Consider the following 16,565-nt stretch of genomic DNA (forward strand, 5'->3'; position numbering starts at 1 on the left):
AGGCATCAGGTTGATAGGTAACTCCTAGATTTTGAAAAGAAGCCATGTTTTTGTAAAGTGGCATTTAGGCAACTTCCATGATTGCCCTCAGAAAAGGTAAGCATCAAACAGTTAACAGACAACAGGCTCCTTTGACAATGTAGCCATGTGCCTCCTTCTATTTGGAATCTACGTCCAACCAGTTGGTAAGATTTGTAAAAACAAAATGTCCTTACCCGAATTATTTCTTCAACACAGCTGTTTGTGTCTCCAGATCTACTCTCCTGAAAGCAAAGGAAAAAAGAATTAAGTCTGATAGCATAGATTTATGGTTACAAAGAAAAGGGGACACATAAGCTTCTAAACCTGAGTTTGGACTGGGGATGCCTGACGTGGGACTTAGTGATGAGCTCCTTTCCTTAATGGGGTAGCCTGAGTCACAGCTATGACTGCTCCCTTCCCCCTGCGGCACAGCAGACAGGCCAGCCAGGAGCACGGCACAACCTGTGGTTCAGCTCTGGGCCCTCCAAATGCGCCCCTGCTAAGCAGCGCAGGCACCTAGGAGGACAGCGGCCAACTGGCAGGTGTGAGCTCTCTGTTCCCCCTGGGCTCCATCACCGTGTGGAAATGTGGCCTCCGCTGCCAAAGTGGAACCAGTTCACCCACCAAACACGTGCAATGGCTTGGCCGAGGACAACGGTTGCGAAGGCTTAAGTAAAAGTCTGTCCCCACTTTTTAAGTAAAAGTCTGGTAGTTCCACCATCCTCAAAGCCCAGATTTACTGGTTTGATGAGCCGAAAACTGAAAGACCAAAAGGAGAAACATCCTCTCAACAGCCGCACAGCATGCTGGGTGTCACACTCCAGAGCCACTTGTTCTGTGACCCACACTGCCCTGTGCTGTGGAGATGTTAAGGGCTCTGAGGAATGGTGGCTTCAGGTCGCAGTCGACACTGGGGAGCACTTTCAGTTCCAGAGATTCTGTGTGGTTACTGCTGGTTCCACAGCTCGGAGCGCGGGAAGTGGTATGGTGGGGATATGAAAGCAGCGTGTCTGCTGGTAGACGTGCCCGCTGTGGTCTGAGGGAGATACATCCCCTGGCCTTTTACTTCAGTGACATTGGCCACAACTCAGCATGACATTCAAGCATGAGACTGTATTCACAATCTTCTCCAAGCCCATTCTCCCGTCCTCTTCACAGTTCTCTCTCCACCAGGAAAGCAAATCTGTCCCTTTCCGTGTTTCCTGGTTAATTTCAAGTCACCCCACAGACCACAGGGACAATCATGGCTTCCTCAGAGCAGCTGTCCCTAAGCCTGGAGTACTCATCCTCAGCAGCATTTACTACTTCTTCAGAGTACTCACCACATTCAGTACTCAGCTCTTTAATGCTATCTCCTCCCTCTAGAATATATGCTCCACAAATTTAGGGGCTCTGTGTCTTTCAGCTGTGCCCCACACAGTCCTGAGTGTGTGCAGCAAATGTTTGCTAGTGGACTCCTTATGAAGAAATGAGCGAACCTCCTTCCTATAGTCTCAGGAATGTGAGGACTACCACAATCAGCTTCAGGACTTTGAAATATTGCAAAGGCTCTACCAAAGAAGACACCTTTGCACCCTCCCCACCCTCTTTCCTGGTGGAAGAGCATTCTGTTTGAATAGTCTACTCTTCACACTGGGTAAAGGGCCAGGGTGTATGAAGGTATGTGAAATCTGAAAAGGTCCCACACATGATTGAGAAAATTTGTCCAAGTCCCCTAACTGAGGCCAAGAAAGTTTACATGACTCACTCTGCGCCACATAACAGCAGTGTCTGGACCAGAACACAGGACTCCTGACCCTCAGTCATGCACATTTTCACTTCCAGAAGCTTCCCCCAATCCCAAAACTGTGCTTTAAATATATTTAATCCCTTTGCAAACCTGAGCTCATTTGTCAAAGGTATTTCATTACCCGGGTTTCTACAAGGTTTATATGGTTTAGGAACTTCTCATGTGTGTGGTAAAATACACATAATATGAAATTTGCCATTTTAACCATTTTAAAGTGCATAATTTACTGGCACTGACTATGGTCACAATGCCACCAGTATCTAGTTCTAGAAGTTTTTCATCACCCTGAATGAAGTTCCCATGCCCCTTGAACAGGAACTTCCCATTCTTCTCTCTCCCGAGCCCCTAGTAACCACTAATCTACTTTCCATCTCTATGGATCTTTCTATTCTGCACATTCCATGTAAATGGAATCATCAATATGTGGCCTTTTATGTCTGGCTAGCTGGTTTCGCTTAGGATAATGTTCAAGGTTCCTCCATGTTATAGCATGTATCATATTTCATTCCTTTTTATGACCAAATAATATTCCACTGGGTGGATATACCACATTTTTTTTATCCATTCATTAGTTGATGGACATTTTGATATTTACACTTTGGCTGTCATGATAGTACTTCTATAAACATCCATATACAAGTTTTTGTTTGAATGCCTGCTTTCAGTTCTTTGGGGTATGTAATTAGGAGTTGAATTAGTGGGTCATATGGCAATTCTATGCTTAGCTTTGTTGAGGAATTGCCAAACTGTTTTCCAGCCTGGCTGTACTGTTTTACATTCCATCAGCAAGGTTCTAATCTCTCCATATCCTCACAGACACTTGTTATTTTTGGTTTTGCATTGTTTTGTTTTTGATAGTAGCCATCCTACTGGTGTAAAAATGGTATCTCATTATGGTTTTGATATGCATTTTCCTAATGACTTTTGATGTTGAGCATCTTTACATGTGTACGTTGGTCATTTGCATATCTTCTTTGGAAAAATGTCCTTTGCCCACTTTTTAATTGGGTTTTTTGTCTTTTTTATTATTTGTTGTAAGAATTCTTCATATATTATGAGCCCTAGACCATTATCAAATAAATGATTTGCACATATTTTCTTGCATTCTGTGGGTTGTTTATTCACTTTCTTGGTAGTTCATGGATGTACAAAATTTTTAATTTTGAAGAAGTCCACTTTATTTTTTTCTTTGTTCCTTTGCTTTTGGTGTCATATCTAAGAAACCACTGCTAAATCCAAGGTTCTGAGAGATGTGCTCATGTTCTCTTTTACTACTTTACAGCTTTTTAGTTTTTCTATTTAGGTCTTTAATCCATTAGTTTGAGAATTTTTAGGTAAAGTGTATTTCCTTATTATCTGGTAAGTTTTAGTTAAAATAGGAACACTATCTTTGTATAAATTATTCCATGCTGGTCTCATCACTAAAGATTAAACAAAATGTTTAAGGCACAGCCACTGTTGCTCAAGGTGCCTGAATACAATATACATGTCTACCCTTATATATCAAGAAAAATAGTGTTAAACAGTATGACAGGATTAGGAGACCCAAATGCTTTTACTAATATTTCATTACCCTTTCCTACATCCATCCCTATTTCCCCAAAAGTTCCAGTTTGGTGACACACATGTCATAATCCCTTCCTCCCATTCCACCCCCCCCCTCCCGCGCCTTATCTCAGGACTGCTCTAGAAACTTCAGCATTCCTTTTTTTTTTTTTTTTTTTAAAGAGAGCAAGAGGGGTGGAGGTCGGGGTAGAGGGAAAGGGAGAAAGAGAATCTTAAGCAGGCTCTGTGTCCAGCGTGGAGCATGACATAGTCTTGACCTCACGACCCTGAGATCATGACCTGAGCTGAAATCAAGAATCAGATGCTTAACCAAGTGAGCCATCCAGGTGCCCCTGGAAACTTCAGTATTCTAACACTCTAATCAAATTGGATCAGAGAGCTCTTTTTGGAATTTGCCCCAAACTTACTTCCTTTCCAGGGCAGCCTGAGGCAATCGTCACAAAGGCTGTACGGTAAAGTCTCCGTCAAGTTCAGGCCAGGGCTCAATGGTGTTTAGAACCATCTCCTTTGGAGTTGAGCAGTGGGGATGAGTGGTCTCAATTGGAAAACGTGTCTTCAAACTCACAACCACTTCTCTTACCCTACTTCCAAGTCCCAATTCTTCCCTTCTGTATAACATACTGGCAGAGCAAATACTAAGTTCTCATGTACTTTCTATTTTCCATCTTTAAAACAGTCGATCAAGAAAAACTTCACTTCATGTTTACCTGGTAGACTCACTCAGATACACAACATACTAAAAAGATTCTTCAAATTGAACTTTGGGTTTGAATCCTTAAAGCTGTATTTCCCCTGAATACCATACTTTAATTTCATTTGAAGGGATTTATATAAATGACATATTGCTCTTATGAATATCTCTTCCTATCATCCTATAAATTTCCACTATCCTACTCTGAAAAAGGGAATCCGTTGAGAGAGACATATGGTAATAGATACCTATTTAAATACTTCCCTTATCACTGTAGATGAAGTATGTAAGATTATTACATTGGATCATATCGATGACTGCTCCAACCATGAGTTTTGATGGTCTGGACAGACATCAGGTCATTCCCTACTGGGAGAGACCCTTATAAAGCCGAGAAAGTGCCAAACTTCTAATAACAGTCTCAGAAAGCCCTGGCCTTACATCACAGTATGGAGAGTCTTTGGGCCTTCTCTGGAACATTTTTACTCCTGGGCACACCTAAGGACCTAAGAAGGGTACCATGTTGAATCTGAATCTCCCAGGACCCCATTTGGATTGAAGTGGGTCCATGAGACACAGTATTATAGAAAGTTTGAATTGGAAGGAACCTAAGAGCTCATTTTAGGCCAACTCAATGACTTTAACAGATGGAGAAACTGTGGCCCAGAGAAGTGAAAGACTTTTCCAAAATCAGTCTGGCAGCAAGAGGCAGTCAAGATAGAACCCACACCCATTTATTCAACACCAGTTCAGTGAATTTTCTGCTATATCATGCTGTCTCTCTAAGGCCAACCCTTAGAACTGGCTCAACTTAAGGTCACTGTCATGCCTGAAGTACGGAAATAAAAGAATCTGGAGAGTATTTGGGTAAATTTCCATGCTGCAAATCATCCAACACTTGTCACCCATGTGTCTTACTAACCTCCAACATCACATGCATAGACAAAAGGGGAAAGAGATAGGAGAGGAAGTAGAAGGGGTTAAACCCACCATTCCTCCTGTGACATTAAAGATTAGAGATAAAGATTTGTGTTCCCTGAAAGTGGAAGACAGAATCCCACCTCTTCTTTTCCAAATACACAAAAGGGGGCAGGCAGGTAGGATTGGAGTGGGCAAGGGGTGAGGGCTGGGGGAGACTGGAGGGCCTTTCACCTTCTTGAGATCTTTCTCAAATCTGCTTTTAGCCGCAGTTGTGTGCTTTGATTATATTTACATTTTTAAAACTTTCAGTGTTTATGAACAAGATTAAAACATGCATATAATTTACATCTCTAAATTTGTGTTTATATTTTTCACAATAAAGTTATTGCTTTCCCTGGAAAGGTACCCACTGAGAAGGAGGACTGCACAATGCAAATTTTAATTACACTATTTTTTTTTGAGAGAGTTTGTAGCTGTTGTTTCATGCTGAGTTGTTGAGCTGTTGCTCTGTATTTACTCCGACTTTGATGAACCCACCCCATTTCCTATCATTACATTTTGAAATCTGTCATAACAGTCTCACCTCATTGAACCTCCAACTAAACTTCAATTAAAAGCTAGCAACCCTAGCTGATTCTCCTGCTCTGCAGCCTTGTCTATCACGTTCCTTTTTCACAGAACTGCTTTCCCCAAATCCTACCACTTAAAAATACACACCACACACTCTGCCAGGGAAATGTAAGGAGCTAAGCTGTGGGAAAGTAGAGCTGGAGAAATAGCCAGGAGCATCCTATCACTGAGAGCAGAAGTCCCTAATTACCATGCCAAGCACAGAGCCCTGGAAAAAGCAAGCAAGGCTTAAGGAGAAAAGGCTCCATCAAATCAGTGGGAAATGGCATTTCACTGCATAGATGAAGCTGTACACGTCTTATTTTCAAAAATAGTTTAACTCTTCATCAGACGCACTTACGGCGGAACTTTCATTCTAAAATAATGCTACTACAGTCACAATGCCTTTGTTTGTCTACAAGCACTCAAAAGGCCCTCAAGCATTTAGAAATTGTTTATCACATGCACACTCTTCAATACTTCTACAGAAGTATTTTTAAATAAGTCTTACTATTCTTGGTTTACAGAAAAACTGAGTTACGAAGACATTAGGTGTGCCATCAAAGCCACCAAAACAGTGGGTGAGGTCGTAACTGTAATTCTACGGCAGCCCATCCACTGGCTGTATCCCCAGCCTCACCTGAGGCCAGTGTCACCTATGGACAGGGAGGCAGCCGGCCAGTTCTCTCTCTCAAATTCAGCCTGTCTTATACCCAACCTAACATCTCCCCTTTTGAGGGCTACGTTCTGTTTCCAACCACCCAAGCTGAAAACCTGTTTCACCCCTCCTCAGTCCCCTCTTAGCTCCTGAATCTGCTCAGCAAAATGGTGCACCTTTTTGCTCTGCCGCTCACACCCACCCCTTTTTCTCTGATTCTACTGTTACACTATCATTGAGACATTTATACACTGAGAGGAAAAATAAGCAAAAAGAATAATAAGAAAAGAAAGATGTACAAAGATAATATCATAAAAATGCAAACAAAATGATGACAGGTGGTGGCAATATTAATATCAACTAAAGGACAGTTCATAACAACAACAACAACAAAAATTGGAGCGCAGAATACAGAATGAGGAAAAAATAGTCCAGGCATTAATAGAGCATCAAAATAAGGTATGCTAGGAGAAAGGCAGAGACATAGAATTATTATGGTTGGAAATGTTTAATCTACCCATATTGTTCTTAATAGAAGGATGTCGCACCGTCCTCTGTATAAGGAGGTAGAAATTTTGAAAAATTAAATAAAATGAAGAAGGCTAAATTGTTAGATATTATGAACTTAGGCAGGAACCCTAGCTTTTCAAGCACACATGAGAGAGTTACCATGATGGCAGTCACTGCAGTAGTCATATACTGAGCTATAAGAGGGCTCAAAAAAATTCCAAAAAGTAGTTGTTTTGTAGCCCAGACTCTTTAACTACAAGTTATCAAAGTGATGGAGCTATAAATTAAGTACTGTACAGACATAAAAATCTCCTAGAATTGTTGGAATAAAACAAATATCACACACTTATAAATAACTATAGTCCCAGAAAAGTAAAATTAAAATACCACAAAAGAACAGTATGGGATACCCCAAAATATTCTTAGAGAAAAAATTCACACACTAAAAAATTTCATTATTCTTTAAAAGAAAGTTTAGGGGCTAGGCAATCAATTAAAAATTTAAAATCAAAAGAGATACAAAAGGGAGGAAATAACACATAGGGAAAACCAATGAAATATTTATAACTTGAAAAATCAGTAGAGTTTAAAAAGCCAAAATATAATTTCTTAAAAACAAAACACACCACCCAAAACAATAGAAAGTCACTTAAAAATCTGTTCAGTAAAAAGAAAGCCCAAATAAACACAATTTGATATAAGAAAGGGATAAAATATATGGAAGGAATTATAAGAGGATATTGATATTAATATTAAAAAAGAACACAATACTAAGAAATGAAAAATTTTGATGAAATTGGCAACTTTCTGAAAAACAGAACAAAAAAATGCACTTAAGAAATAAAGAGATTGTACCCATGACCCTGAGAGTGCAGATTACATTAAATTTAAAATTATCTTCAAATATGGCTTCAAGTCAGATAGTTTTAGAGTGAAGCCTTTCAAACTTTCAAGGGACCTAATTCCATATATTTTCTCTTCCAGAGTAGACAGTAATGCAAAGCTATGAGTGATTTTATTAAATTAGTATAAAAACCTAACATAAGAGAATAATCAATATCTCTTATGAAGATAAATATAAAATCCTCAACAGATTATTAGTAAATATAATTCAATAAAATATCACAATAATTAGTGGGATTCATCCTAGGGAATGCAAAATGGTTTAATATTTAATATTAGGGTGCTTTTAAAGTACTGTATCACTAAGGAAAACATGTAAAACTGGGATCATCTCAGCTTATAGATGTTTGGTCATATACCTAGAAAAATCCAAAAGACTCTACTGTGAGGCTTTTTTTTTTTTTAAAGATTTATATTTAGTTATTTAACAGAGATAAAGAGAGAGCGTAAGTAGGCAGAGAAGCAGGCAGAGGGAGAGGGAGAAGCAGGCTCCCCACCGAGCAGGGAGCCCGACGCAGGGCTCCATCCCAGGACCCCGGGATCATGACCTGAGCCGAAGGCAGATGCTTAACCGACTGAGCCACCCAGGCGCCCCTCTACTGTGAGTCTTATTAAAAAGGGAGATTAAAAAGTGCTGGATATAAACTAAAGCGTCAAAGGTCCATAGCTCTTCTGTGTAGCAGCAATAAAGCATTTAAAAATATGAAAAATATCTGATCCACAATATCAAGAAAAATAAGTGAGGAAGAACCTTCACAAGAAATGTTTAAGACCTGTAAGAAAAATCTTCAGAATTCTATTGAAAACTACAAAAAACAAACAAACAAAAAAACAAAAACCTGAAAGGGACTAAGCTAGACTTCTCAACTCTAATATATATTACAAAGCCAAATAAATATATCAAGAGAAACAAACCACAAACTGCATTAATTTAAAAAATAACTGAGATGAAAGTCACATTTCAGAAAATCAACCACATTAAGTAAGTATACAATTCAGTGGCATTTAGCACATTTAGTGCACAATGTTGTAACTCACAATCACCTCTAATTCCAAAACATCTCTCTCAATTCAAAGTAAAATGCTGTACCTACTAAGCAGTTTCTCCCCATTCCCGTTCACTTTTTAAATATGATTTTATTAACAAATATTTTACTGAACTGAAAAGAACAGAATGAGAAAACCATTGACAAGTATCATTTACTTATATGAGTAGATATTACAGTGGAAGTGGTATCTCTCATTTATGTATTTATGACCAGTTCCTAGCAGAATACTTGGCACAGTGTCACAGGCGCCTGTGATGTTTGTTGAATGAATAAATAAATAAGAGGCCAATATATTTTTAAGAAGAGACTCTTAAAAATTAAAGTCTTGCACTTTATAAGTAATATGGCTAGTCATCTACATTACAAAGGGATGTCTTTGCTTTACCTCTCCCATTCCTCCCAAATAAATCACCAGAGTTATCTTAAAGACAAATTCTTAGGACAACAGCACATATTTGCTTCATTAAAATTAAGCTTATACACATAACTGCAAAAGCCCTTAGCAAGTTATGTGACTTTCCTAATCTCCATATTGGTATTTGTAAATTAGAGACCAAGTATTAGCCTGCTATTAACAGACAATATTATTAAAGAGTTAATAATTGATTTTCTATCAAATTCTTAGTCATAGGACAAGGTCTTTCAATTATGTTATTTTTTTATAATGAAAATTAGTGACTTCAATCAGAGCTTGTAGTTAAAAGTGCATTTGGTTTTCAGAAAGTTAAGTTGTCTGTCAGTGCACTGACCTTGTCAAAAATCTATTGATGGCATAAAGAGATTAGAACCAGAGACAGTGGTTTTACATCCTGATCACTGATTGATATTGAGTGCTTTTCCACAGGGTCATGTCTCGATAAAGTTCCTGAGTAGTGCATTTCAGAGCTGCCTTCCACTGCCCTGTGAAAGCTGGGTAAAGAAACCACATAACAGTAATAGTGAACCTGTGCCTTCCACCGGTAATCTGACATTGACAAGAACACTTCAAGACCTCTGTGTTCTTTCATCTAAAACTGTGCAGTCATTACTTTGAGCGAGAGGAAGGCCACACAGGCTCGGGTGAGTGACAGTGCTGACATTATGAACCCTCACATGATAGGCAGACTTCAGTGAGACTTGGGAAATGTGCCACTTCCATTTTAACATTTTCCCGAATCTCGTCCTGCACCCCATCTATATAGTCTAATAACAAATCATGTGTTTCTTTTGTAGATAGCATAAGGCTCGCTGGAAAGCGCATCTCTATAACATATCCCCCTTTTTTTCCCTTAATTGGTGGAAATGTAGAGGAAAAAACACATTTGGGGATCATTTATAGTTGGGAGCATGGTTTTCTTTTCCAATCATGAAATTCTGAACACAAAAGCTTGTAAGACGGAGAAAGTAATCTGATGTGGCTGAAGAAATTAGCCACTTAAAGATACTTAGGGCTACTTTACCCTGTGTCCTACAGTAAGAGAGATGATCAATGCTCTTTCAACCACGAAGCGAAATGATTGTTGTAAATGCAAGAAGTGGCATGATGTATTTAACAATATTCTGTTTGGTACTTTCTATTAATTTTACTTACGTACTTGGATAAAAGAAATACAGGGCAGATTCACAAGTAACTCCTAATAAGGTCATGTTTTTCCATAAATCTTTCTCCATTATCATCTCATCTTTTCACAAAGGTCTCAGGCCTGGCTGACCCCCAGAACACAGTTCATCCCATCTGTGCCTGACATCAACTGTTTCTATGTATGCACACTGAGGAGATAGGCTATAAATAAAAGTTGATGAAGAAATCCAGCTGAAAATGAGGCTGACCTGAGAGGTGGGAGCAAGCAGCACTGAAAAGCATGAGTGAGAAACTGGTATGTATTTCTATTGGCTGGTGAGGAATTTTTTTTTTAATACTCAAAGTTTTATTTTTTTTTTTTTTAAAATCCACCTACAATGCCATTCTTAAAGATTTTCTCCTTTTTTTTTTTTTTTTAACTTGTGCACATTTACAGCATTTTCATTCTGGACTCGGCTGATGTAGCTTTAACTGTTAGTCTTGGAAAATATTTACAGGCTACTGGGAGGAAACCTGTCATAATGGCAATGGATTTTATCTTTCCCCTTCCGCTCCTAGAAAATACTCAGTTCCTTCAAAATCTGTATGTATGCTCCAGTGTAAGACAGAGTGAGTTTGTTCGCCTGTGGAACCTGGTGTACCTGGGGCTGAACCTGGGACATTAATCCATACATTTGCCCTTTTTGCTATCAAGGCAGAACTCAAACTCAAACAAAAACTTCCAGTCCCTGGAAGTGCCTGCTGACACCTGAATTTCCATGTAAAACATCACCATTTAAAGCATCTTCTGGCGGTCCTTGCTGGGCAATTCAGGAAGAGAAGAGATATGTCATCTCCTGTGATCCTACCATAAAGATGGCAGAGCTGTTTTCTATCCCAATTCCAAAGCTTCTGCACAAAGGCCAATGAGAAGACAACCTCTCTGTACCTTCATACCCTCACTGGTATCACAAAACCTCTTGGAGTTGTCATCCAGAGGGAGAAAAACAAAAGTTTTCCAAAACAGAAATTTCAATAAGAAATAAATACCACATTCTAAATATGCTGCAATCATTATGGCAAGATTCTGTTTGGACAGAATGCAGATGTTCCCTCTTCAATGTTAGCTAACACCATGTGTGAGATCCTTCAAATACCAGGAAACGTTGGGAAGAAGACTCCGTGCTGAGGTCACTTTTTCATTTCACAATCTTTGGCTTCTTTGGCTTTTCTTAGTAGATTGTTAGGTAAATTTCTGCATCAACAATGTCTCACTTTTCAACAGAGAAAATCTTAACTGTGTGTGCATATGTGTGTGTATGTATGTATATAAAATAAAAGGTTTGAAATCTAATTAAAATACACCCAAGATTATGTTGGAACAACTTAACCAAAAATGATCATTTTGTCACAGATGCCAACAAAAGCAGTCAAATTAAGTCAAAGTATGAATGAAAATTAGTCATGGTTACTTTCTATTTAACACTATGGCTTAAAGGCCTACAAAAAAAGCAAAAAGAAACAATCATTCAGTTAAGCCCTCCTTTCTAATATAATACCAATAAATAATGTGCCATGTTTTTATTATGGATTTGATCTCTAGCACTGGGAAAGGATACGATATTTAGAAACCACTTCCTTTAGGCTATAGAAAAAGGACACCTAGAAAAACTTAACAGTTGTAAAGGAATAAAAGATACAGACTGTTTAATGTAACATGCAACCAGAGAGGGACTTGAAAAACCTGTAAGGTAATATAAAGAGTAAGAACAGGTGGTGACAGATGGTGACTACACTTACCATGGTGAGCACTCAGTAATGTATAGAACTATTGAATCAATATGTTATATACCTGAAACTAATATAACTGTTCATCAATTATACTTCAGTAATTAAAAAAAAAAGGATGGTCACTGTTTAGGGAGATGGTGTTGTGTGAAACAGCACAACATCAACAGATGCCAGAAAAAACACAATTCAACTTCTATCTTGCTTCTGTTTTCACATCAAGAACGATCTTCAAAGTGGTAAGGAATAGAACCAACTAAGAGGGAATTTAAGTGCCAGTTAGATGGCAATACTAAGAGAATACTTTTAGCCACTTTACACTTGTTCCCCCCAGAAGTTACCTAACTTCTCTAGAGCACATTGATCTCATTCGTAAACAGGGATGAGAATAGTACCTCCTAAATATGAAGATAAACAAAGCAAGGACTAAATGAGCCAACACATTTATATAGGTCATTGAGCAGGGTTCCTTCCACATGAGAGCTGAACACTACATATGAATAATTATTTTATGTTAGAATTACAAAGAGTATTTTCATACTTAGAAAAGAAAGCAATGATTACCAGGAGCCAATATGAGTTCACAAAGACCAGATGATGTTATCTCTACAGTTTCCTCTGATCTTAAATATAATGTATCTGGATTTCTGCAAGGCATCTGTCAAGGTCTTACAAAAGCTCCCAGTGGGTGAGATGGAAATATATGAATTGGTTGTTAGTTTAGTTAGATGGACTGGTAGCTAATTGAACAGCCATACCTAAGCAATAAATACTGTTCAATAAATATTTGTTGAGTACTTGCTATGTGTGTAGCATGATCTAGATGCTAGGGATTCATAACTGAATGTAGCAGAAAAAATTCCTGCCTTCATGGAGTTTAGATTCTAATGAAAAGAGATAGTAAAATAATAAACAAATGGATTATATAGTATACTAGAAGATGCAATGTTACGCAGGAAAACCAGAACAGGGTAAAAGGACTGGGAATGTGGGATGGGGCATTATGTTTATAATCTGTTCATCTGGTGTGCATATTATCTCTGTTGACCTAGAGAGGTTTTAAGACTGAGCTAGGTTAGCCCCTCCCCCCACCTTCTTTCCTACCTATAAACCTGTAGTATTTTTTCCTTCCACTATGAGAATCTCATTACTCTTAGTATTGTGTGTTTAATGTTTCCTTTCATGGCTGAGTGAAAGCTCCATGAGTCTAGAAAAGGACAGCAAGACTAATGAAGGGTCTGAACATTTGAGGAATAGTTGAAGAAAGTAGAAATAATCTGTCATGGAGAGAGAAGAGTTAAATGGGTCACACTAGACATCTTACATATCTAAAAGGGCATTGTTATGGAAAAGAGGTTAAACTTATTCTGGGTCATTCCAGACATGGGAGTATGGACCAATGGGGGTAAAGTACAGGGGTCATTTTAGCTTCCTGAAAGTTTTTTTTCACAATCAGGACCATCCAAAGAGAATGGGTATGATTCCTCAATTGATTGCATGTCCAACCAGAAGTTAAATGACCCTGAATGGAAGTTAGTTGTTACCTCACACCTCTAAGTGTGAGATTCTTTCTAACTTTAAGATTATAATTATGGTCATTTCTAATCAATTTTTGGTTAAAAAATGTTGAATGGTAAATTTCTATACGTTCTGGTTTAGCACAGTACTTTGTCTGTATGAGTTAGTTATTTATAAAGAAATCCTCTTAAGAGAATAAAAAGAATATTCCATAAGTACAATCTACAAGTACAGAATCAGGGTTATTACAGTATCTAATAAACTAAATGGATTAATTGGTTAGAGATCTGAGAAATTTTAATTAACAATTAATCAATAAAAGCATTCAACATGAAAATCTATTACAACCCTGTTTACATTATTTAACTTCAAGCACTTCAGTTCTGTGTGCTTATAATTAGCAAGCTATAAAAGATGCCATTCATAGGAACATAATGAGAAGAAGGGTTTATAATGATAATTAGTATTCATTTGCACGGACAGGGAGGTTACATGGCCACAGGGTGCAGCAAACAAAGGGTTAAACTCGTTGAGGAAACTACCACACTTAGGCAGTATTTATTATACACTTAACCCTGTAATGCAGAGCCCTTCCTTAGGAAATACATCATAAATAAAGCTTCATGTTAAGACAGGTAAGATTTTCTAAGGTGAGGAAGGGAGTACAGGGAGTCCACGAAATACCACACCTCCACTAGACTTAACTAATCCTATTGGTAAGGGCTGAACTGCAGCTGCTGACTTTTATGTTCTCTCCCTGCTTCCTCAAATCTTACCTGCATAAATGTTTTATGAAAACCATTTGGTGTATTGTGAAGGCCAGAAAAAAAATATAAAAAAAATTTTTTTTCATTCCTGCATTTGGGCTGGAGTTTGTTCTCTACGGCACTTTATCTCCTACTCCGAGCACTGTTGGAGGTTTCTCATGGGCTTGCCTGTGGCAAAATCTAGGCTCAGAAGTGGGAAATATAAACCCACAGTACAAAGACCCTCACTTTTAAAATCCTTTTGTAATTCTGGCTTTAGAAAAATCAAAGTTTTCATTCAGTGGAGATGAAGCGCCTGTCTCTTTTCACAGAAAGTCTAATATCTATAAAGACCTACCTGATGAAGCCTAAAACGCTTTCTAGACACATGGTTGTACCAATAAAAGTGGCTCTTTACCTCCCACTGTACCTCTGAGCTGACAGACAGAATTTGTTACTCTACTGACAAATAACCTGCCAATACTTTGCAATAATTAGAGCGATTTTCTAGATACAGCATAGTGCAACCTTCCATATTAAAATTTTCTCTATTTGTTCTATGTGCAAAGCTAAGACTGAACAAATCTTAGCCTAGTTCCTAGCCTGAAGCCACAGAGATATTTAATGCAGGTCACAGGCTGGGAACAGCAATAATCAAGGGCAAACCCAGCTAAATGTGAACCAGGAAGCCAGCATTCAGACACAGTATGGCCTGCAGCCTTAACCACGCTCTGAGCCAAAGAGGCATCCTAGCAGTCCTCATTTAAAAAGAGAAAAATCAAAGAAGCTTAATAGAGATATTGGTGGGCTTATTTTTCATCATCACATGCCTTTAAAAGGAAAGGTCTACAGTCAGCTCTGATCAATACAGCTCCTCTGGCTTCCTGTGTCTTTTCAATCTGTTAAGCAAGAAAATGCCTTTATGTTGGCACTAATCCCAGTGCCCCAAAGTAAAAAAAAACAAAAATAAAAAAGCCCTCACAAACCTCCTACGGGACTACCTGTTTATATGCACATAGTCATTTTTTTATTAAAAAAAAGAAACCACCACCATAAAAAATAAGGAAGTAAAGACTATCAAGAGAACACTCCTGGAAAACCCTTCTTAAAAATATAGCTAAGTAAAATAAAAGTAAAAAGATTAGAGAAAGTAATTATGTTCATGGAACTCATCGTATTCTGCTTGTGAAAGAATTTCAGCATCTAGAGAATTACTTATTAATGACTTCATTAGCTCATTCATTCATTCACAGATGTTACTGGGCACCAGTGCTGAGCCAGCACTGGGGACAAGGTGATAAACAAACCAGACAGGGATCTAGCTCTCATGGAGCTTCCGTTCTATGGAAGAGGTGGACAACAAATAAAGGAAATAAACAGGACAACTTCAGACAGTCACAAGCAATTGCTGGAACAGTAAACAGAGGGGCATGAAAGGGCTGGTATAATCTTCAAGATTCCCTTCAGTGCTAACATCACCTCAGTTTTACTCATATCACAAAGGTATGATGAGGACGTGTAGTCATTTGGAAGAAAGGGGTTGTTTAAGATGAGAGAGTGTACTAATAACGGTAGGTATAAAACCCCAAAATATAACAACATAAAATTGCAAAGAAGAAGCAATATGCGATCCCAATTTCTACTACATCCCCAAGACTCTGGGAAGAACCTATTTACAGTTTCATCGCAGCCATTCTGAAAAGGTAGAGAAAGAATCACAGGTTTTTGATAAGAAATTTTGCAAATAACATGGCAGTATAGCAAAATGCAAATGTAGATGCTGCTGAGCCATCTGTTCAATATTATGGCAACGTTGGGAAAAGGCTCTGAAAGAAATGATGTTTGAAATCATTAAAAAAATAACATGTCAAGTTTAAAATACTCAAGAATCTTAAAACCAGCATCAACACATTCAGCAACCATATGGCCCTACAGCAGGTTAAAAAAAAAAATCACCCTGCTTGCATTTTCTACTTCAACCCAATGGTTTCCAAAACATGTTTCTTTTTCCTATTTGAGTACTTTTTTTTTTCTGTTAAATTCCTTGGTGTTTACAGCTTCTTGAATTATACCTAAAACCATAATATTCATTTCACCCTTTCTGAAGCAGGAGATAATGTAGTGAGGAAGACTGAGTCAACTGTTACAGCAAAAGGGACTTGTAGGTGACTATATATAACTTGTGAAACACATCTTGTTTTAGGTTTATTGATTTATCCCTACTGATCTCACAGTCTTGGTACTGATAAGCTAACT

The 16,565-nt window shown here is 38.1% G+C and overlaps 1 protein-coding gene across 6 annotated transcripts in view; it reads right to left on the bottom strand.

Moving 5' to 3' along the window:
- AFF3 (ALF transcription elongation factor 3) overlaps positions 1 to 16,565 on the bottom strand; it is a 565,487-nt gene that overhangs the window by 276,946 nt on the left and 271,976 nt on the right. For all 6 annotated transcript variants that reach the window (XM_028103928.2, XM_028103927.2, XM_028103926.2 and 3 more), the window contains one exon: positions 216 to 263. In XM_028103928.2, the coding sequence (XP_027959729.1) occupies positions 216 to 263 (48 nt within the window). The remainder of the gene's footprint in view (positions 1 to 215; positions 264 to 16,565) is intronic.

The sequence above is a fragment of the Eumetopias jubatus genome, unplaced genomic scaffold (assembly GCF_037043125.1).
Source record: "Eumetopias jubatus isolate StellerSeaLion01/CBP00866 unplaced genomic scaffold, mEumJub1_p1.0 scaffold_9, whole genome shotgun sequence".
Taxonomy (NCBI): domain Eukaryota; kingdom Metazoa; phylum Chordata; class Mammalia; order Carnivora; family Otariidae; genus Eumetopias; species Eumetopias jubatus.